At 36.0% G+C, this 24,977-nt stretch overlaps 1 protein-coding gene across 7 annotated transcripts in view; it reads right to left on the reverse strand.

The window, feature by feature from the left end:
- The window catches only part of Wnk1 (WNK lysine deficient protein kinase 1), a 130,817-nt gene that overhangs the window by 43,035 nt on the left and 62,805 nt on the right, over window positions 1-24,977 (reverse strand). For all 7 annotated transcript variants that reach the window (XM_052174718.1, XM_052174715.1, XM_052174717.1 and 4 more), the window contains exons 5-8: window positions 11,751-11,839; window positions 9,837-10,056; window positions 8,082-8,415; window positions 7,293-7,480 (exon numbers count right to left, since the gene is read on the reverse strand). In XM_052174718.1, coding sequence (XP_052030678.1) covers window positions 7,293-7,480; window positions 8,082-8,415; window positions 9,837-10,056; window positions 11,751-11,839 — 831 coding nt within the window. The remainder of the gene's footprint in view (window positions 1-7,292; window positions 7,481-8,081; window positions 8,416-9,836; window positions 10,057-11,750; window positions 11,840-24,977) is intronic.

Below are 24,977 nucleotides of genomic sequence, written 5' to 3' on the forward strand. Positions count from 1 at the left end.
GGGTATAAGAATATATGTTAAGAAAATTAATTCATATATACTATTTATATAAACATGTTAAGGAAAAGAAAAGGCTGCCACCTTTATTCTTTCATTCCAATGCAGATTCTTAGATGTATCACACTCCACTAAAACTTTAATTATCAATTTTCTTTAAAAATATTTTTCCTTTGCAAAGCTTAAAGGATAATGTAAGCATACAGCATGTCAACACTGTTTACATTTCAGGGTCCTTTTGCTTCTTAACAGTACTCTAAATAACTGGTATGAGTTAGTCACTGCTAACTTCTTTAATTCTATGTCCTTGTGTTCATGGACACACCTGTGTTTAATCACCTAGTGATTAAAGTTTTAAATGTATTGAGAACAGGGCCTGAAAGATCCACTGTTCTTCACCTAACACGTTATCATAAATTCTTGAAAACTGAATAGAATCATTATACAATATAGGCTCTAATAGTCATTAAAATTAGACATAGTCCTTAATTTTAGTAAGGACTTAATTTTATTAATTTTATTAAATTTATTGTTTTATTTGTATCTTTAATATAGTGATTTGACTAATACCATCTCAAAATGGCACCTTTGTTAAGCTAAACTCCTAAAATATGTTTTAAGTTCTAATAAAGGAAAGCTCTGTATTTCTTAATATGGCACCAAAAAGTTTTCATTACTTCCCATTTTGCTTTATGATTATTTTTTAATTTTTAAACTTATCTAGAAGAAGGAATTACACACTAAATCATTTTACTATAAATAATCAAGACTGACAAACAATTGCATTTTCATTACTACCACAAAATTCCAAAGAGATTAGTCATTGATTATGACAACTAAAATCAGAGGCAAACCAGGTATTTTCTGCTTTATAGTTCATTCTTTAGTACAAGTATTTATAACCACAAAAGAAATCCTACTAAGAAAATAAACAACATTCCATAAAAATCCATGATTCAGGGAAATGAGATAGAAAATTTAAATGCACTGTGCATAATAGGGTAGTTTAAAAGAATTGTGAAAGTTTTCCTATAACCTGTGGATGGAGTGCAGATCCTCCTGAAGAATATGAAGCAGATAAGACCTGCTGAGATGTGGTTCCTTGGGGGAAACAGAAGAATAGTGGGGATTCTTGTAACACTGTCTGAGGCAGGCGAATAAAGGGTAATGAGACGTCAGAGCCAAAAGGTGCAGCTGTTCCCCCTGTAGGGGGAGGTGATTGAAAATCACTGAAATCTGAAGAAGTAATTTGAGAGGAATCACTGGAATATTCTGGGCTTCCTATTGGCCAGACTTGTCCCATAGGTTCTACCACAGAAATGGTCAATTCTGGGGCATGGTTATTACGTTGTTCTTCAGTAACAGGCTGCAGGTGGCAATGTAATCCAACTGACTGAGGAGACAGTTCTTCCTGACTTGAGTCCACTGCAACCTGTCGATTTCGGTAAACACGTTGAGGTAAAATCCCACCTCCTTCTCCTGAAGAGGAACTTGGTGTTTGAGCATGAAATTCAAATACACAGTTGCTTCTGTTCTCATTGCTATGAGTTAACACAGCTGGTGCAGAATGAGGTACAAAGACAGGGTGAAATTTCAAATGTGTAGCATCTGTACTGTTAGGCGCAGAAACACTAGAGAGGGGTGATGCTGGACTTGGTCCAAAATCTAATCTTAAATTCTGAAGGTGTCCTACCAGGAAAGCCTGTCCAGAAGGAAATTCAAAGACAGAACTTGAGGCAGGGCACCCAGGCACTGGCTTCTGTTCAGTTATCTGTTTCATAGGACTTGACAGTACTGATGAGTTGTATGAAATGCCCTCATACTGTCCTGCCACCTGGGTCTGGTAATGCACCCCAGCTAGATATACTGTTTCCTGAGGAATAAAATAGTGAGCTTCTTCTGACAGTACTAGTCCAGGTCTATAGTCACTGTAAATCTGGGTTGGCTCAAACACAGGTTGGACCTGCATCTCACATAGCTCTCTATTTACTCTATTGGCCGTAGTACCCAACATAACTATGGCCTCTGGTGTCCAGTTAGTTGGGCTGCCACCAGGTGGAAGATGATTTTGGCCAACAGTCCTCAGCAGGGGTTGAAAGTGGCGAGTTTGGGCTTCCAGGAAGGAGGTGCTCTTACGTCGTTGGGAAATGGCTATTTTCGGTGGACAGGTAGGAGGTGGTGAAAAAGAAACTGGACGTTCATGAATAGTTGGGAAAAATATCTGTGATTCTGGGTATGTTGGGGTCCCCCCACACGGATGCGCCATGGACTGAGGCTGTATCAACATGAATAAGACAAGTAATTCATACATTCAATATGTAAAATTACATCAGACATGCACAGCTGGATAGTTCTGTGTAACCCCATGAAGTGGCCACACCAAAAATTTAATAACTAACAATGCTTTTGGAATTTATAGCAAAAATCCATTAAATACATCCAGGGCCAATAAAGTCAATCTGTGGCACTTCCTTGAATGAAAAACAAAAACAAAAAACCCAGCTGCTTTCCTTCAAACTTGTTCCATCAAAGCAAAGGCATGAATTAAAACTTCCCAAGTAATTATTCTATTTTTACCTATAAAAAATGTGTTCATTCTTAAAATATTTGTCAATGGAAAGAGCTAAAGTTAGAATATTAAAGGACGATAAATAGCCTTACTATTTTTATAATTTAAATTTTACTTCAATTTAAGCTACTGTTCATAGTGTTATGACATCAGTAAATTAGAAGCTTCAGTTATTTTTCACAACTAAGAGTAGATGAACAGAAGAAATTTATAATCGTATAAATCAGAAGAGGTTTTTGGTAACTGGTATAAGATAATTCAAGTACAGTGGTACACAGTTATAATAATGTTAGCACTCAGGAGGCTGAGGCAGGGGGATTTTAGTGTACAAGACCTGAGCAATTATATAGTGAGACACTATCTTAAAAAAGAAAGAAAAAGATAAATGACTTGTTTCCTTCTGTGTTTAAAACTACAATGAATAGTTTTACTATAAAACAAATTACAGATGCTAAATCACTCTTCTGATCATTGCTAAGGGTGGAATACCATGAGTTTTCTAATTATGACAATTCAGGTAAAAAAGAGGCAAACCTGATTTAATAGCACGTTTTGTTTCCGGAATTTAAGACTGAGTTTAGAATCCTAGCTTGTCAAATACAATTTACATAATTCTCTACCATGTTCTGGATTCCTAAAGTGTTTGGTGAGCATATGTAAGGGTTCAGATTCAATCCTTAATAACAAAAAAGCAGGTATTAAGGTCAGAGGATAAAGTCAAGTGTTGCACATCACCATCCAACTTGCCAGAGACGGGTGTTTGTTGCTTATGTATAGAACATACTGCAAGGCACATGAGATTCTGGAGAGTCTATTACCATTTCCCATCTCGAAATGGGAACACTGGGATTATGGATCAGGCTTTATATGTTCTGGGAATCTGTATTCAGGTCTCCATGCTTGTGCAGCAAGTACTTTAGTTATGGAGCCATTTCTTCAACCTGCTAAAGTATTTCTCCACCAAATCAGAATAATCACATTTTATTGATTATTCAAGTTGTGTCCTGAAGCATAAAACACTGTACAGTAAAAATCTGGTGTTATTATTCAGAACATTCTCTGTTTGGAAAGCAGCAAATAAGGTCTCATAGCAATTAATGTAATTTTAGAGGTGTATCTTTCATAGACATTAATGGACACAAGGAAAATTACATGTATATATATATATATATATATATATATATATATATATATATATATATATTTATTCTATGCCCCATTTTATGTAATCTAAGAGATTAAAAAAAAAAAAGTGCTTCCCAGAGAGGAAATAGCCTTTTGGTTTCCTGACATTTTATTTTATACAAATGACTGAATTAAAATCAAGTTTTACTCCTCAATTGACTGGTTTAAAAAACAAAGGATACAATTAATTGTATTTCTTAAGAATAAATTGAGGAGAAAATATACTTGGTCAATGTTTGGTAGACTCTACTTTGATTTGGCTAATGAGTTTAATGAAATAAATACACATAACTTTTTGCTAAGACATGAAAATAAAAACCATTTTATCAATAGAAGATAGGGAAGTATAATAAAAACTCTATTAATATTGCTAATGATATCATAAGCATTCTCTTTCATTGCCTCTTTGCTTTTTATTCCAATTTAATGTCTTATTACAAAATGTTTCCTATAGGAATAGCTATCTTAAAACTTTTTTTAAAAGCACAACAGTTGCTAATAGTTTAGTTTTGCTCTTTAAGCATATTCTCCATGCCCGGATGTATTCATTGGTAATGGTTTTTCACTTGTCAGGAAGTTTACAGTTACATACAGTAGTGACAAAGAGGGAAGGCAGGCTGGAGCGTCGGTGCTTGCGCTGGGAGGCAGAGTGCATAGGCAGGACACTCTCCAATGCTTTAGAGAGTTTTTCGGCAAAAGTTTCCTCAGGGGCAGTCCGAAGGAGGGAAGGACAAAGAGGTGCAGACAGCACTGGTGGTGGGGTAGAAGGAGCACTGGGAGAGATGCGGGATAGAGAGGGAACAGCAGAAAGATGGGGAACACAAACCGACATGCTACGGCCACGACGAGGCTAAACAGAAAACAAACACACATGAAAAACACAGTACTTTGAAAACAAAATAACCAAATGTACAGTAATAATAGGGTATAGTTAACATAAAGAAATGTTCTACCCTCCCCAATTCTACAAAAAAAAGTGTAAGACATAATTCTACAAAGCATAGCTGGTATCTTCTAACTGTTCTCCCTGTTCTGGTGCTTTTCTGAGGTTTTCTTATAAACAATCAAAAGACCTATTATGACCTTGAATATTTTCAAATAATACCAACTGTTAAGTTATTAATATGAAGTTCACTAATTAAAAAAGATGGCTAACAATACCACACAAGAAAAACAAGTTAACTATAGTTCTAAAAACGTACTTAGATTATGCAAGAATTAATTCTATTAAAGAACAAGATTTGGGAGATTGAGAACATTATTTGCAAGAGCTCCAGCAACTTGAGGGGAAAAAATTCATCTATTATAGAAGGCAGTCTAAAAAGTTGTTTGCTTACACTACTTTATTACACTTGCCATGTTCTGTACAAAGGTTAAAACGTCATTGACTAGAAGAAAAAATTTCACAACTGGGTATCAGAAATATTGTCTACTGTTATAAAGGAGCTGGGGGGGGGGGTAATGCCTTCAATTTAAATCTCTAAAGAATCATACCACCACCCTCAATATAAAAAATTCAGTTTAGACCTACAAAATAAGAAGTACCTTAAGAGAAAGGGTTTAACACAGCTACAGAGCTGGTCTAATACTGTGAGGTTTCTGGAGCAAGTTTATTTCTTTTTCAAAACCGGCTGCAAAGAATGCTTTCAGCCAAATTTGGATCCTATAAGTATGCATCATAATTTAGTTCATTTTGGTTCCAATTTTTTATCTTTCCTCTTTTAAAATTTTCTCTTATAGTTTATCCATTATTGTAAGGCATAGTAAGTTCTTGAAATGAGACAATAGAAGTATAAAATATTTTATTATAAAGACTTGTAACTGTTTATAACTACTCTATAGATATTGTCATTAAAAATCTAGAAAGTCTGATTTTAGAGCAGCAATAAATACAACTATGTTAATGGCTTAAGCATTTAACATCTACATAAATGATCAATCCTGTTTGTCTTTTAGAAACATACATAACCCTGTGGTGAGGGAAGTCAAGAGGTTGAAAATATTAAATAAAGGGAGAAGTGCTGACAACCAGTATTTGTCAGTATTCAGAAATAAATCACCCAACATTATTTGCCATACTTAGGCTAAAGAACAGACTGTTAAGAGGTTAGTATATATTAGTAGTAGTTTTCTTTGTATTAATGTGGCCATTAATCTTGGGACCTACGTCCAAAGCAGGACTGATCAATCAATGGACTCCAAAACAAACATCTTTGATGAGCAAAAAGTATCTTCCTGAAAAAAAATTCATTTAATGAAGATAGAAATTCTTCAAAATTCAGATTAAAGCCTTCTGAGGAGGGAGGAAAATTGGTCTGCTTAAAGATTATACTAAACAAGTGATATAGAGTGAACGATTATCATCTAATTCCTTTCTGAAGTATATGATCTAGCTTTTTTCATCCAAAGATCTCACTCAGAGTCAGCAAAAGAAATGAGGATATTTTATGATTCATCTACTTTAACATTCACTATTGAAAATGGACAATGTGCATACACATCATGAACACAAACATAAACTATTCCAAGAAATTACTTCTATAAGCTGACTCTAAAAATAAACTGGTAATGAAATAAATATCAAATAAAGGGAAAAAGCAAATGAACATATACTGGGAAAGGAACACGCATAGCAACTGATGATCAACTAAATACAAGCAATAAATTAGTCTGCGGTCATACAATAAAGGATTCCTTTAGTCTATAATACTCACATGCAACATTCTATTATACTTTGAGGGTCTTACCTGGTTTTTATACAAAAGAAAAATCTTAAAATTTCTTTAGTAAGTAAGCTTTAAAAAATAGCAAAAAAACCCAACCAAACAAAACACTTGTTCCACCCACAAATCATCCAGTATATCTAGTTTATGCCACTGTGAAAAGTTTTAATTCTTTGGAGGCTTAAAATTCACAAAGCCTGCTTTCTGTAGGAAGTTCAGCTAATTCTTACTTTTTAGTGTGTATTTTACCCAGTTTGATCTACTCCAGTTATAATGTTATAAATTGATTTGCTTTAGAAATAACATTAACCTTCAGTCTCTGCACTGAATTGGTTTCAAGTCACTCCAACAGATATCAAAATCTGCAGCTGGGCGGATTTCTGAGTTCGAGGCCAGCCTGGTCTACAGAATGAGTTCCAGGACAGCCAGGGCTACACAGAGAAACCCTGTTTCAACCCCCTTCCCCCCAAAAAAACACAAAATCTGCAGCTGGCCAATTCCTTTATATAGATTATCACAGAATTTGCATATAATCTCTAGATTATATACTTAAATAGTACCCAATGTAATTCAAAACCCATGTTAAAAAAAAACTGTCATATTGCTAGGGAATAACAAGTCTGTACATGTTTGGTACAGATAAATTTTTAAGCATTTTACTATTTAAGTCTCCCCAAGTAAAAACCAGAAAACGAAGACTGACTTAGACCATTATATTCTCTTAGACTCACAGTGCTACTTAGATGACATAATTTGAATTTGGCAGAGTACCTATTGGCTATTGTTTTAGTATTACATTTTCTTATGCATTTACTCACCATACTTGAGGGTGGATACACCCCATGGGGCTGAGATTGTGCTTGGATACTAGAAACTGTATGTCCTGGTGCTGTGCCAGTAGAATGTGCCTGCTCATGTTGAGAACCATAGGAAACGGTCTGTTGGCTGCTCACTCTGGATTCTGTGAATACGGATGATCCTTGACCACTGTCAACAGTTCCATCAGCTGAAGGAAAAATGAATCATAAGAGGAAGGGAAATGGAAGAGGAAGAAGTTGTTTGCATTTAGAGCCATTACTTTAATGTTTTTTGGTTATTTCTATGTTCAAATCTGAAATAAATTTAAAAAAAAAAGAATAGCTTAAATGAGTAATTAAAAAATATTTCTCTGATTATCACTGAATGTTATCATCTTAGGAGCAAACAAAAGTTAGTCTTAAATTGAATCCAACTTCCAGATCTTACCCTGCTGAGATCTATGTGTACTTGCTATTCAATTAATGAGCACTGGTCTCATCAGCCTTTGATCTGCTATGCAGTTTTGCTAAAAGAGCTGAACCAGACTTACAGCTGCAATTAAAAATGCCAAAATTTATTCACTCTTGATTATTCTCAATTTTAAGGAACTAAGTAAAACAGACAACTAAAAGCTCAAAATGTCAAGACAATGGAATTTTCAAAGTTTCTTCTATTCTAAGTTTTTTTCAAACTTTCTTCTATTCTAACCACATTTCCTCAGTGTTTCACCCTTCTATTAATCATGGATATAAGAATGGAAACATATAAAGAACAAACTAGCACTTTTGTTTACTTCCCCAGATACTTACACAACACAGATACACTAGGTTGCTGATACTGCAGCTGTTGATGTTGATCTGCCTCGGGTTCTTCAGGCTCTACTTGTGTAGAAACTGAAGCAGAAGTGGTGGGAGCAGTGGGTATGCCAGTGCTAGCAGCAGAGAGCTGCTGGATTCCTGCCTGGGAAACACCTGCTTGTTGTTCACTCTGCTGTTTGAAACTGCTCTCTTCTTGTTTTCTTTTTTCTTGCTCTTCTCGAACCAACTGCCTCTGCTCTCGTTTTCTCTTAATTAATGACACCCTATCTTTGATAGCTTTAGCCATGGTCTTGTGATCACCTTCACAGACATAACCAGACTCGACCTACAGAGTAAAAGAGTTTATTAGGGAGAAAAGGGTACCCTAAGGAAAATGACTCCAAACAATAAAATTATTAGTCTGCATTAAGTTTCCCCACAATTGTGATAAACAGAGTGGGCCCTGTGCCATGGGAAGACCAGCAGTCTCAACTGACCTGGACCCCTGATATCTCTCAGACACTAGACCATCAACCAGGCATATACCAGCTGATACCAGCTGATATGAGGTCCCCTACACATATACAGCGGAGGACTGTCTGATCTGGCTTCAGTGAGAGAAAATGCACCTAAACCCTGAGAAACTTCAGGCCCTAGGGATTGGGGAGGTTTGGTAAGGTCAGGGGTAGGGACATCCTCTTGGAGACAGAAGGAAAATTATTGGGGGTAGGACCGGAAGAGGGGAAATGATTGGACTGTAAAAAAGGATTAAAGAATAAAAAACAAGCAAACCAACCAACCAATAAAATTAAGTACCTTTTTCATATCTGGCCCATTTTCAAAACATTGAATAGATTTTATAAATGCTAGTAAAAGTACTCTATGTCTATCTGTATAATAATTGACCTTTTTTTATTTTATTTTATTTTTAGGCACTGTGGCATATCTAAATTTGGTTAAGGGTTTCCTTTAGAACAGTGATCTTTTACACATACTTAAAGGATACATCAAAGAATGATTAGTAACTTTTGATTTTCAAAACACCCTTCAAAGTAAAAACGTTTTCATAATATTTATTTTTATTATTTAAATCATGTATGTGCAGATGAAGGCCCAGCATTTGATCCCCTGATGCTGAAATTATAGGCAGATGTGAGCTGTTTGATGTGGGTGGTGGAAACTGGACTAAGTATCTTTGTAAAAGCAGTATACAATTATAACTGCTATCTCTCTGCTATGCTTTATAATCTCTCTACAGTATTTATGAGGCTGGATCAAAGGCTAACCATTATTTAGAAGCAATTCCAAACTCAATCAGATTGGATATGCCTATAATCTCAGCACTCTGTGGGATGAGACAGGAGGACCCTGAGTCCAGTGTTCCCACAGCAAAATAGCATAACTAACACATTTTGATTAAAGAGTCAGCTACAAAGGAGGAGTTATTAAGCTTTATAGACATTAGAAGGACTCCAAACTGCATCCCAGTCTTATATCTCATTTGTCCACTTGTACCTACATGTTATTGTCCTCATATAAGAAAAATATTTAAAGGATATTATCAAAACAATATCAAAAAGCACAAACAAAAAATGTAAAGAGAAATCATAGGAACCCTGCAAGACTACATCCAAAGACAAAACACTTGGGAGCAACACAACCTCATATTAGTGAGATACATATCATACATCACTAATTAGTTGCTTGGTTTTTGCCTATCAGTTTCAGTATACATAAATCTACATCAATATCTAAGGACCAATTTACCATTTCTTGAGCAACATCTTCTGGTACATCCCTCTCCAAGTCAAAGGAAAACTCAATAGCTTCATTGTCTTTGTATTTTCCCTTTAATTTCTTAATATCTTCAATACGCAGCCATAATTTAATAGCTATCTTTTCTCCATCATCTTCTTCTGCTAATTCTACCCGTACCCCTGTTTCCTCCTGGAAAAAGGCATGGTTCAAAAGGTCTTTGATGGAATATCTTTCAAAGAAAGAAAAAGAAAATTAAAAAAAGAAAGTCATTAGTTTGAAAGGACATTTTTCTTTCTCTTTCTGAGATAGTATCTCACTATGTTGCCCAGGCTGGCCTCAGACTACAGAGTACTTATAGGCAAAGAATATATGTGTTTACTATTATTTAGTTAAGGGGGAAAATCTATAATAGAAAAAAAAAGGAAAATTGGTATTCATTTCAACATTAATCCATTTGAATGGTAATGTTATAGAGGGGTGTGTGTGTGTGTGTGTGTTTCTGTGAGTGAGAGTGCTGGCAATGCAATATATTACCTTACAAGTGCTAGACAACTACTTCTACATCTCCAGCATATAGTCATACTTCAATTTTTTTTTTTCAAAATAACAGTCGTTAGGGACAATTTTTAAATCAAAAGATCTAATCTTACTAGTTAGTAGGGTATAATAATGGGAAGTAATACACAGAATATCAAAGCTTGAAAATATTGAAGTATAACAAAACAAATCAAAAGCAAAGAAGACAAAATTACACATATGGCTTTGTCTGACTCCTGAACAATAAACTATCCAATGGAATACCATTCACTGACTAATATAAAATAAAGGCAGAGAAAGGTTAATAGTCTTTCTCAAAGTTCTACAATAATAAATGATAAAGTCAAAACTAGAACATAAATTTGTTGATTTCTAGTTTGGTACTTTCTACAACAGTCACCTTTATTACTACAATAAATTCCTTCAATAATTTGTGGATTAAGCAAGTCAAAGGCTGGTTGCATAACAATCATTCTTCTTTAAACAAAATACCAGTAATCAAGTAAACTGTTCCATCCAGGAAAGAAACAGAACAAAATTTTAAGACTCAAAACAAATATCCCTTTGTTTACAGTGAAAAAGTCTTAAAAGAGCAAAACATAAACTCAAACTAAATATCCACTGAATAGTCTTAAAGATCATGTTGTTAAAGCTCTTCTAAACAACATTTTGAAACAAACATGAGCCTAGAAGGGTGAAGATAAAGAATTCTTGAATTGACTGATATACCCAATGGTGCCCAATTTTAGGAGATAGGTTATGCTCAATTTACAATTTATATTTGTATTAATTAGGATAGGATGGTTAGTTTTTCTTTCAAAGCTGGTATGGGGGTGTGGTAAAGGCAGATTATTTTCAAATATAGATCATGGCTCTTTGCCAAGCCTACAGGTGATCCATTAGCTACACTGCATAACAGATACTTGACACTTTTCTCAGAAAAGTTCTGTGTGTACAAATAACTAATCCAGATCTCTTTTTACTCAAAGGAATGTTGATGTTTTGCTTTTTTTAATCCTGGAATAATGACAGAAAAAATCCAGGCCAGTGTAGCTGAGCTGATTTTCAACAGCAAAGATTTTACTTTACCTTTCAAACTTTAATGAGAAAAGGATTAAGAAATGGGTTTGCTGCATTGAAGAATAAAATCTACTGTAGAGCTTTCTAAATTATCCTCCTATAAATAGTCTGTTGTACGGTGGTTCTGGCTTACTTAAAAAATCACTAAACCACATTTTTACAGTTACAGTGGGAAAATTTGAGTAGCTTCAATAGAAATAATCCAATTTTTTAAAATGTTGTATGCTATGAATGAAAAAAATGAAACACAACTATAAAATGTACCTCTCATTATTCAAATAACACCATGTCAAAGAAGCAACTTACCTTTCATCTTTGTTTTGTCGGATACATCCTTCAATAATTTCCTTCACTTCAGGAATTGCTACTTTGTCAAAACTGGCTGGCTTCACTCCCTAAAATCCAGAAACAAAATAGTCATAGAAATAATGAAAAGAGAATCCTGAACTTTGTTTTTAAATAGGCTACCTTCTTAATATCCTGGCCTTTTTTCTGATGTACCTGCAGGACCTGATCCGTGTGGGAATCAGAGGTATTAAGTGGCAATCTCAAGAAACAAGTAGTATGGCAGGTCTTTTAGCAGAAAACAATTAGGCTGCTGATAACATCTTACAGTTAAATGGTATCCAGGTGCTCTGATTGTTGAGAAAATCTTTTGTGCAACCTTGAAAACATACTGATTACTTCAGCCTTTATTCTGGACACTGACCCTAGGAGTAGGTATAAATTCAGTTTGGTGACATATACTCTTTTAAACACTTAATACTAAGAATTATGGGTTGTTACTGATTTGCCAGAATAACTAAGAAGCAACTTTACATAAATAAAACAGAAAAACGAGACTCAGGAACAATGATATGAGTCAGTCTATAAGCCCAACACTTTTGAAATGGAGACAGGAGGATCAGGCATGCAAGGTTATCCTTGGAGTAATGTCAGCATGGAGTATATCACAATCAAATCTGTCATCAGGCTTCCTCTCACAGATATTAATAGGTATACTACTGGGATATTGTCTATGACCCCCCCTCCCCCGGGTAGAAGATTTGCTGAAATCCCTGGAAATGTTACATCCTTATCTTTAACCCCTTCCCTGACTCTAGCTTGGAAATTTAAGAGTCTGGCTATAAAACTTTACTATGTACAATCCCTCCACAAAGAAATTCCCTCCTCCTCTATCACTCAGTCTTGATTCTTTTTAGGAGACTCTTCTCAAGAGTCTCTGCCATGCTACTGGCTCCTTTGTCAGTTGGTTCTTGGAATTAATAATATTTCTAATGAAGCAAAATGGAATAGATGCATCATCTTAATTAATCAGTGATGTCGTCTTACTCCATTTGACGCTAGTACTTCTGGCCATTGTCCTGCACAGTAAGTTTTTTTCCTTCTGCTTCAGTCAAGCGTCTACCTACAAGTCCTCTACCTGGTAATTCCACAAAATCCCTTTCACTTTTTTCTTTCTTGCTTTTTTTCCCCTAAATATTGTTAGAAATATCCTCCTTACAATTGATTACAATAAATGCAGATTCAACAAAACAAACTCTTCTAATAAATGCATTAGTGTCTAGTAATCTATTAGTATCATTTGAACCACCTGCCCCATCCAAAACCTGCAGAGTTCAAGGCCAGCTTGGGTGACCCTATCTCAAAACAAAACAAACCAAAAACAAAAAATCCATTCATGAAATGAAAATTAATCAGATTCACATGATTTAATATAAGTACTGCAATTAATTTAAGAAGAAAACTCATCAGCACTACTCTATCTGAAAGTAAATTACATCACAGTGTGTTTTAGTTAGGGTTTCTATTGCTGCAATGAAACACCATGAGGAAAGGAATTTGGAAATGAAATGGCTAACATTTTCATAGAATTAGGAAAGGAACTCAGAACAGGAACACTAAAGGGTGAGGAAACTGGACACAGGGGCTAATGTAGAGGCCATGGAGCAGTGCTGTTTACTGGCTTGGTCCTCACGGCTTGGCTCAGCCTGCTTTCTTATAGGACCCAGGGCCACCAAGCCCAGGGATGGCAACACACACAATGAACTGTCCCCCACCCCCAAACAATCACTAAATCAAGTCCTACAAGCTTGCCTACAAGGTCATCTTAGGGAGGCATTTTCTTAATTGAGGTTCCTTCCTCTCAGATGACATTGGCTTGTGCCATGTTGACACAAATTTTTCATTTGATACAACATCTTTTGCTGGATATGGTGGCACATGCCTTTAATTCTAACACTATGAAGGCAGAGGCAAGCTGATCTCTATGAGTTCAAGGCCAGCAGGGTCCACATAGTGAGTTCCAGTATATTCAGGGCTATGTACAGAAGAAACCCTGTCTCCAAAAACAAACAAACAAACAAACAAACACTTCAAAAATAAAACTTTCAGCAAGCAATGTGTCAAAGCAGCACTATTGGGGAGGTAGGTTAGAAGGAGATGGCCTTAGTATTTATTGTGATTTCACTTCAGTAATGATATAGACCAACGATAATGCCAGGCATGGTGGCATACTCCTTTCAGTTTGAGGACAACCTGATTAATTAACATTGCAAGTTCTATGCCAGCTAGGGCCTATGACCTTCTTGGACATACTGCATGTGTTCTCTCTTAGAAAGTGGGCCTTAGATCCAATCAGAAAGTGTTTGGATGCCGGGAACAAGGGCATGTGCCTTTATTCCCAGAACTTGGAAGGCAGAGGCAGGAGGATCTCAGAATTAGAGGCCAACCTGTTACATATATTAATTTCCAGGACTGACAAAGCTCCATAGTGTAACCCTACCTAGGAAAATAAAGCAAAACAATGGGGGTGGGGATTGGTTACCTCCATAACATCCTGTCATTGTTGCACCAGTGGCACAGGGTTCGCAGCTGAGTGAAGACTGATGATGAATTTTCTCCACTAGTAGCTGCACCTTCCAGAACTAAAAAACCTAGCTAGTAGGGATGAAGCTTCTAGATTGTTATAATGCTTTGCTTTCTCCTTGTACTAGTATTACCTTCAGCAATATAATCTTACCATCTATTTCCAGATGACAATAGCCTATGAGATTCACTAATGAACAACTCCAAGAGAGGAAATGCAGGCCTACCACTGGGCTTTTTTTTTTTTTTTAAAATACCTTTTTTTTTAAATACCTTATAGTGTCAAGGAGAACAACTGCTCCCCCCACCCCACCCCCAACCTCACCTCAGCTACAGTGTAACGCCTTTTAAATTCTTTGTATGTTGTGCAGATTTTAGAAAGCTTCTACATTAGCAGGTTTCCATGCGGTATTTCTGAAAGTCTTTAGTTTAAATTATCCCTACCCATACTCCATCCTTGGAGTACTAGTATTAAAAAAGCCACCCTGGTGGCGCACACCGCTTTTAATCTAAGATACTAGGTATTGGGCAACACTGCAGTAGTTCCATACTTGGCCAACTTAGTAAGTTTTTAAAAGAAAAATCCTTTTCCATGTTAAGATATGGGTATTGATTTCCCTGATGACTAAGGAAGTTGGGCATTTATTTAAGTGCTTCTTGTCCATTCAAGATTCCTCTATTGAGAAATCTGTTTAGCTCTGCACCGCATTTTTTAATTGAGTTATTGGAGTCTAACTTCTTGAGTTCTTCATGTATTTTGGATATTAGCCCTGTCAGATGTAGGGTCAGTGAAGATCTTTTCCCAACCTGTAGGCTGCATTTTATCCTATTGACAGTGTCCTTTGCCTTACATAACAGTTCCTGAAGTCCCATTTATCAATTGTTGATTGTAGAGCCTGAACCATAGGTGTTCTATTCAGGAAATTGTCTCCTTTTCCAAGGCTACTTCCTATTTTCTCTTCTGTAAGATTTAGTGTGTCCAGTTTTATGTTTTGAGGTCCTTGATGCACTTGGACTTGAGTTTTGTGCAAGGTGATAAATATCAATCTATTTTGCACTCTTCTACATGCAGACATCAAGTTAGACCAGCACCATTTTTTTTTCCATTGTATGGTTTTGTCCAAAACCAAGCGACCATAGTGTGTGGGTGGGAAAGCAGAATCAGGTTGTATGGAGAGATAGGAGAGAGAGAGATCCATAAGGCCAGGAGAATGAATGGAAACTGCAGCTGCCAGGGGTAGGGTGGGGTAATCTTTAAGTGGTCCCAGAGACCTAAGATGGGGGAGGCTCCCAGCAGTCAACCCGAAGAGGCCACATCCTATAGCCAGAGAAGACCCCCAAGTAGAGTGATAAGGACAATAATAACCCGCCCGCAAATTTTTTGACCCAATATTTGTCCTATCTAAAAGAAATACAGAGACAAAGATGGAGCAGAAGCTCAAGGAATGGCCAACCAATAACGGGCCCAACTTGAAACCCATCCCATGGGCAAGCACCAAATCCTGGACATCACTGATACTCTGTTATGTTTACAGACAGGCAGGAGGCTTAGAATAACTTGAGAGGTTCTACCCAGCAGCTGACTGAAACAGATGCAGATACCCACAGAAAAACATTAGATGGAGGTCTAGGATTCTTATAGAAGAATTGGGGTAAGGATTAAAGGCCCTGAAGGGAATGGGAACCCTATAGTAGGACTAACAGAGTCAACCAACTAGGACCTCAGGGTGCTCTCAGACACTGAGCCACCAACCAAAGAACATACACAGGCTGTAACAAGGCCCCAGGCACATATATAGCAGACCTACAGTTTGATCTTCATGTGAGCTCCTGAACAAATGGAGCAGAGGCTCTCCCTAAAGCTTTAGCCTATGGTTTTCATTCCTCAACAGGGCCGCCTTGTCTTGCCTCAGAGGGAAAGGATGAGCCTACTGGCAGAGACTTGATGGAACAGAGTGGGGAGATGGGGGGCGAGGGGGCACTTCTCAGAGGAGAAGGGGAGGGTGGGGAGGGAGGCTTTATGAAGGGGGACAAAGAGGAAAGGATATAGTCTTTTGGCACATGACTGACTTTACGGTGATATACTCGATCATAAGGTAGATCTATTTCTAGCTACTTCACGAAACTTCACACTGCTGATATCTTCACTAGCTACACTAGTATGGACTTCCATTAACTATGGATAAGTGAATTCCTTTTGCCAAACCTATGCTGTATTTTTTTTTCTTCGAATCTTAGCCATCCTGACTGGGGTACTGTGGAATCTCAAAGTAATCTTAACCTGGATAACTAAAGTGACTGAACACTTGGAAATATTTCAAGCATTTACATTTCTTCTTTTGAGAACACTGTTAGTTCAATGACCCAGTTTTAATTGGGTTGTTTTCTTAATGCTTTGTTTTTTATTCTAAATACTAACCCTCTATCAGATATATACCTAGGAAAGTTTATTTTTCCTCATTCTGTAGACTGCCTTTTTATTTGAATGACTATATCCTTTGCTATACATAATTTGAGAATCCATTTCAATTGCTAGTTTTACATTTACGTTACTTAAGTCCGGTTCAGAAAGTCATTTCCTGTGTAGCCATTCAACTTGACCAGGACCATTTGTTGAAAATGCTCTTTTCTCTGATATATATATTTTGGGCTGTTTGTCTAAAACACAACAACAACAACAACAACAACAACAACTACCACCAAGTGGTTGTGGGAGGCTTATATGCAGGTCAATGTTCCATTGATCGATATTTTTATGCTAGTATTATGTTTTTATTATATAGCTCTAAAATATAACCTAAAACCAGGGATGGTAATACCTATAGCAGTGTTTGTCTTGAAATTTTGATGAGAATCACACTAAACTGTGGATTGCTTTTGGTAGAATAGCCATTTTTATGTTAATTCTAGTAATTGTGCAATGGAAAATCTATACATTGTCAACTGTCTTCAGTGTGTCTTAAAATTTTTCACTTCTTTGGTTGGATTACAAGATTATCACTATTTTTAGGCTCCTACAAATGGAACTGCTACATTAATTTATCTTTTGGTATGTTTGCTGCTGGTATACAAGAAGGCTACAAAGTTTTATGTGCTAAGTTTATGTTCTTGTTACTTTGCTAAATGTGTTTATCAGCAGCAAGAATTTTTTGGTGGAGGCTTTAGAGTCTTTTATGCATAGAAACATACCATATGCAAAAAAGAATACTTTTGTTTCATCCTTTCCTATGTGTTAACACCTTCAGTCACAAGACTGTAAGCACTATTTTAATAGGAGTAGAAATCATGGACACTGATTTTAGTGGACATGTTTTTTGTTTGTTTGTTTGTTTGTTTTTTAAACAAGAGCACAAATTTACTTTTATTTATTTACTCTCCATTAATTTAAATCCGGGATGGGTACAGCATCACACGGATTTTGTGTCCAATGCCCTTTGCACGAAGGTTGCTTTGGAATGTGGCACAGACCATACCACTGTTTCTATAGGCCGGAGTTACTTTTCCCCAGATCACTCTGATTTTGTTTGGTTTGCCTCCAGGAGTCACTGTATTGGTTTTTGCTTTATACACACAAGCACATCTCTTGCCTAAGTAGAATTCAGTTTCATCTCGGGCATTGCTCTCTTTGGTCCTGGAGACTTTGCTTGTAGCCAGCAAAAGTGGTCTTGCACCTACTTGCTTTCAGAAGTCCTGTTCCCAGCAGGCCTCCACAGGCGCCAAAATGGCGGAAAGAGGGGACATGATCTTCATAAACAAGAAAAATACTGCTAAAGTCAAAGACTGCAGTGACAGAGCAAAAAGATATTTAAAATTTGAGGCTAAAAGAGATAGAAACTGTGAGCTGTGCCTCAGTTGGTACAGTACTTGCCTAATAAACATGAACCCTGGGTTTGATCTCCAACACCACATAAGTCAAATCTGGTCTGGTGTTCCATGATTAATTCTGGCACCTAAGGAGGTGCCATTAACCAAGAGGATCAGAAATTCAAGAGCATTAATGGTTATAAAGCAAGTTCAAGGTCAGCCTAGGTTACACCAAGACCTTGTTCCAAAATTAAAACAAAAATAGAATAAAACCATTAAGTGGTCCAGCACACAAGCAGTTGTGGACATACACACAGTAAGTAAAACAGTAATTTACAACAAAACTAAACAAAACAAACTTCCTTTAAGCAATTTTACGGATGTCTTGCACTAAAGGTTGATAGGACAAAATTTTGAGCTTTCTGTTTTATATTAGCTTTTGTTTTCTACAATAAAGTAAAGCAGCATAAAGTAAACACCTAAAATATTATTATCAAGCAATGGTCTGAAACATAATTGGGTATAACAGAATTGTTAGACTTTGCATGTGAAGACAGTTCAAATGCTACAGAAAAATAATTACAAACAGAAAATTTAATGTGGGGGGAAATGTGGCTTCTATAATACAGTATCTCAAGGGAATGTTTAAATTACTGGCAGTAACATATTAAACTAAGATGGCAAATATGTAATAACTTTGTATTAATGTAGGAAGGATGTAAGAAATTCTCCCGATCCAGATTATCATAAGATCCAGCACTGTAGCACATGCCTTTAATCCCAGCACTTAGTAAGGCAGAGGCTGGTGGATCTGTGCAAGTTCATGGGCAGCTTAGACTACAGAGTGAATTCCAGAACAGCGAAATCTACACTGAGAAACCCTGTTTCAAATAAACAACAATAATAATGTATAAGAATGTATAAAAGTAAAGTATATGGAATAAGTTCAAAGCTTTATAAGCCTAAAAGTGATTTATAGGAGAGCCATGAGACATTGAATGGCAAGATTTTGAGATACTTGTGGGCTTTTTATTTTTAACATGTAAGAACTTAATATATATTTGATCACTGACATTTTTAAAAGATGGTCTAGGTTAATTAATTATGACTTTAAGCACCAGAAAGAACACAGTAGTAATAACAAATGTTCTTATACTAACTTCATTGTATATCTTTTTAAAGTGTATATATCAAATAGAGGAAAAGACTAACTTAAAATTATTACAATCCTGCAAAAGCAAACCCCTTTCCTTACTCATTAGTTTAATCACATTTGATCCTGTTCGAACTAGTAAAAGCAAAGTATTTTCTGAATAAGGTTAGAAAATATAAAACCATTACTAAGAAAAGCTGGGTTACTGTTAAAGAAAAAAACTAAGCTTTATTCAATAAAGACACATACTTTTCTCACTCCACTTCTCCAAACAGGCAACTTAGTTCTAAAAGAATTCTTGCTTTAGTGTTGTAATTCACAGGATCTATCTTTGGGCAATCGTCTCAACAATCTTCAAACATGTTGAGAGTAGCCTATTTCTCTTCTTTAAATGATATTAAGTATGTCTTGAATATCTATGGATAGCCACTAGATACTTTTAAGGTAATATAAAATTGTGTGCACTTTCTCATTTTGTGACCTTGTCTCAGTCACTTATGTAACACATATAAAGTATAAAAAAAAAATAAATGTTTGACTCCAAAGTGTAGCTTTAGGTGCTAGAGATGGCTCAGTGGTTAAGAGCACTCACTGCTCTTACAGAGGACCCAGATTCATTTCCCAGCACCCACATGAGGGCTCACACTTGTCTCTAACTCCAGTTCCAGGGCTTAGAACAACCTGACACAGACACCCATTGACATCCATGCAGGCATAAAACCAATGAATTAACTAACACACACACACACACACACATTTATTCTATGTTTGTTTGCCAACTAATCTGCTGAAAACACAGAAATGAGTCATAGTATAGAATTCTTTGGTTCAATCTTTGATTTTTTTTTAAAGTTGTCAGTAATTGTTTCTTAAAAGCTTAAGTTTGAAAAGTTAAGGTAACATTTGATATCTTGGTAAAAGTAAAACTTGTCTTAACCATTCTGAATTTAGAAAAGCATACTTCCTCACACAGAATAAACTATAGATCATCAAATAATTTTAGTATTTAAATGAAACTTCCTATATACATCATTAGAAAGGTTATAAGATGCCCTATATAAAGACTGGAAATTCTTACCTCATTTACACAATCCTTTTGAGAACAGCAGCAGCAATGAGAATTTATAATAACAAATACTGAACAAAAATCTTTCTTCATAAAATCCATCAGCAAGGCAAAACAGACTTATTAGGGTTTAGTTAAAAAAAAATTAGGGGGAAAGTAAATAGAAATATAAACTACCATAACTTAACCCACAGCATAAAGAAGACAAATAGCAAAGCTGGAGCATAGTTCTTGTTTAATACCCATGCTTTCCAACTCTGAGATTGTTCTGTTCAGCCAACAATCTATTTAGATTGGCTCTGTGGAAATAAACCCTGAAAGACAGAGATTTTGCTACTAGTAGTTTCTTCTGCTTCTCCTACAATAGCAATACATCCTTGAATAAGCACAGACTTTTTTATTTTGCTCAAAGCTCCACCTACTGCGTCCAAAAGCTCTGCCTCCTCGACTTTGAAATCTACCTTGGAGGCGTTCCTGTATGCAACACTAGATGCCTACCTACTGAAACACGTCTTTCATGCCAATCATATTGAAACTAATCTTTATTTAAAAGTGGGGTAAGAGACTGAACTCAGTCAACAAAGCAAATTCAGAAGAATGATCAAGAAAGGACAATACACTGGCAGTTAACCAGTTAACTCATACTTCACTAGCTTTTTTCCCCAGAGGACCCAGATTTGATTCCCAGCGCATACACACAGAAGCTCACAACCACCTGTACCTCCCATTTCCAGAGAATCTGATATCTTCTTCTGGCCTCTACGGGCACCAAGTACAAGTGGTGCATATAAACAGATGAAGACAAAACATGCACATAGAAAAGTAGAAATAGCTCCTGTTTTTCCAATTGAAAATGTGGTAATATTAGGGCTGAGGATGTCATAGTTACTAGTGGTACAGTGCTTGCTGAAGCCCCGAGTTCCACTCCCATTGTGTGTGGAAGGATAAAAGTAAGAGATATTAAATTGCTTCCACTTCTGCATAGTTTAAAAAAAAAATCAGTGAACTGTTTTGTATAATAGTATATAACCAGTAAAGTTTTCTTTTATTTTTCCTTCCTATTAAAATTTGCCTATACATGTACAGACATTTCCTGGAAAGAAAATCTCATGGGCTCAAATAAGAGCTACTTTGAATTTAATTATTATTTAGCTTTTCTTCATAATATTAATATAGTAGAGGAAGTACTGCTTGTAGCCTCAGTATAAAGCTGTATCCTTTGAAATGGTATGAGACTGAATCCCAAAAAAGACAGTGATGTCAAGGTTCAATCACTGACAGTATCAGGTAAGAGTTAGATGCTATTTGGTAGAGAAAATACTTCTACTCTGGGGACAGCTAAATGACTTGGTGGGTAAAAGAACTTGCCACTGAGCCTGATATGAGTTTGATCCATTAGACTCATATGTTGAAAGGAGAGAACAGACTCCTGAAAGTTGATTTCTGACTTCCACACAACTATTCAGCCACTAGAAACAATGAATTCATGAAATTCTTAGGCAAATGGATGGAGCTGGAGAACATCATACTAAGTGAGGTAACCCAGTCTCAAAACATCAATCATGGTATGCACTCATTAATAAATGGATATTAGCCTAGAAAACTGGAATACCCAAAACATAATACACACATCAAATGAGGTACAAGAAGAACGGAGGAGTGGCCCCTGGTTCTGGAAAGACTCAGTATAGCAGTATAGGGCAAAACCAGAACAGGGAAGTGGGAAGGGGTGGTTGGGAGAACAGGGGGAGGGAAGGGGGCTTATATGACTTTCGGGGAGCTGGGGGGGGCGGGGCAGAAAAGGGGAAATCATTTTGAAATGTAAATAATATATCGAATAAAAAAAAGAAATGAAAAAAAAAATATTTCTATTCTAAAGGTTAGAAATGCCCTAATTCTAACAGGTTATCTCAAAGCAACAGTAATTTCTGGCTCATTCATTTATCACTACTAAGCAAGTAGTCTAAGACGTCAGGTATTGGGCAGAAATGTAGTAGTTCTTTCAGCTTACACATATGAGGAAGATAAGACTATACGTTTGGCTAACTCAAAGCAGTTTTTTAAAAAATGCCTTTTCCGTACAAGAAGAACGAAGGAGTGGCCCCTGGTTCTGGGAAGACTCAATGTAGCAGGCAAAACCAGAACAGGGAAGTGGGAAGGGGTGGATGGGAGAACAGGGGGAGGGAAGGGGGCTTATATGGCTTTCGGGGAGTGGGGGGCCTGAAAAGGGGAAATCATTTGAAATGTAAATAAAAATATATGAAATAAAAAAAAGTCAATTTAATTAATTAATAAATTAATTCACTAGGAAAAAAATGCCTTTTCCAAGCTTCTCTAAGATAAGGGTATTGTCAAGAGGTGGTGGTGCATGACTTTAATCCCAGCACTCAGGAAGCAGAGGCAGGCAGATCTGAGTTTGAAGCCAGCCTGGTTTACAGAGCAAGATCCAGGACAGCCAAGGCTATACAGAGAAACCCTGTCTAATTTTAAAAAGTGAAATACAAAGCAATCAGGGCAAAAGCAAACAAACAAAACTCCAAAACAAACAAATAAAAGAAAATAAATAAAATACAATAAAATAAAAATAACTTAAAGACACCAATGAAATGGAAGAAAACAAACCAAAACAGAAATCCCAGGGGGGGGGAAAAAGTCTTATGGGCTATAGATAACATAGGGTTGTACACAAGATCCCCAAACTACACTTTGAGGCCTTACATAAATGTCTGTGACCCTTGTTCAGCACACATAGACACACAAAAACTGATTAGCTATATATTATACTTGTTATCTGACCCACTTATCTTAAATCTATGCCTTTGGTAGTGAGATTCAAAGAAGAGTATTAATTCAGCTACTTGGGAGGCTAAGGCAGTGGGGCTGAAAGTTCAAGCCCTGCTTGAATTACAGAATGAACTCAGAACTCTGAGACTATCTCAAAGTAAAACTTTTAAAGGTGGGTATGAAAATATAGCTCAGCAGTAGAACATTTGCCTAGTATGTGCTTGGCCATAGGTTCAATCTTCAGTGGAGAACGAAAAGTAATACAAGCTTTGCATGCTACCATGGCATCAATATTTATATAAAGGATAGTGCATTTGAGGTTGGAGCAATACCTTGGCTTTCAAGTATCCAAAGTAATACGCCTTAGGGAATCATGAGGCAAGCTAATTTCCTTTAATAGAGCCAACTCAATTTGGTAGGGCATTTGAAGAGGTTTGTTTTCCAATGGAAATATATGCTATGTTCAAATACCTGTAAACTAATGGTTCATACCAACAAGAATCTGGCTAAATCCAACCCTTTAACAACCAAGTTAAAAATAATGGGGATTTTTAATTACTTTGTTTGTGTAATTTGACTTTGTCACTGATTCCATTGGCCTTTGAATTGCAAAGCTTGAACATCTTGTATGGAAAAAACAGAATTAAAGTCATTAGGGTAAAATTCCTTTGAGTTTTTATATAACAGATTACAGTTTGCTCCTTTCTACAGAAACAAGTGACACCGATTTGTGATTAGATAGTGTTTAAAATTGAGAAAAAAATGTTATTATCTTCTTCGGAGTTACAAAAGAATGTTTTAGCTAAAATGAGTCTTTAATAAATCTTATAAATCTGGATTGTAAGTAAAAAGAAAATTTTGTGTACCTTAACACAAGTTGTACCTTAATGTTCTTGTCTTTGAGAGGCTGTTACTATTCTGTGATTCTAAATTTAAGAGACAATTGGGGGCATCATTTGGGGAATGTTAAAAAACAATTGTAAAATTTTTTCAAAGTTCCTCAATTAATCCTGAATATTAATCTTTAATTCCCAATGAAGTAAATAGAATAAAAACTGACAGTATGTAAAGATACTTTTCTTATTTAGGCACATTTTAGCAATACTGAAATTTTCTGGTCTCTTAAATACAAAACATGCTAAGTACTAAAAGAATAGAGACACTTTATAATTGCTGCTTTCTACTAGTGTAGTATATATGATTTAAAGTAAAATTGAAAAAACATAAGAAGTAAGTATACAGTGAACATAAATACAGCTGACTGAACTTACAGGGGTGGTGAAAAGAAAAATATTAACTTTTAAAACCATTATTATTATTGAGTCCAATTTTGGGAAAGATGTTTATTGAAGACAAAAGAAAATGCCTTTCATAGTAGAAGGAACATCATATAATAATATTATTTTGTTTGTTTGGTTTGTTTTTTGAGACAGTGTTTCTCTATGTATCCCAGGCTGGCCTCCAAAGATCGGCCTGCCTCTGCCTCCTAAATGCTGGGATTAAAGGCTTACACTACTACACCCAACTGAAAAGTGTTATTAATAGAAACAAGTTTTAAGCATTCACTGACTTACTCTGGGAAAATAAGGTGGTGAAGTACAAAGAGGTGAAATACAAAGCATATAGTATAAGTAACACTCAACTTGACAGTGGAATATTTGAATTCTACTTTTTGCTCTACCATTAACTGGACCATTATATACTAGAACATAAACTATGTCTTAGCTATTCAAGTTAATGTATTATTAGCACTCACTGGACTAGATATTCAGTAGTTAACACTGAATTAACATTTTTCATATGAATGCTCAAATATATAAAAATAAAATGAAATACATTTATGTTGAGAAATGCAGTA

This window comes from Apodemus sylvaticus, chromosome 2 (genome assembly GCF_947179515.1).
Source record: "Apodemus sylvaticus chromosome 2, mApoSyl1.1, whole genome shotgun sequence".
NCBI classification, from domain to species: Eukaryota; Metazoa; Chordata; class Mammalia; order Rodentia; family Muridae; genus Apodemus; species Apodemus sylvaticus.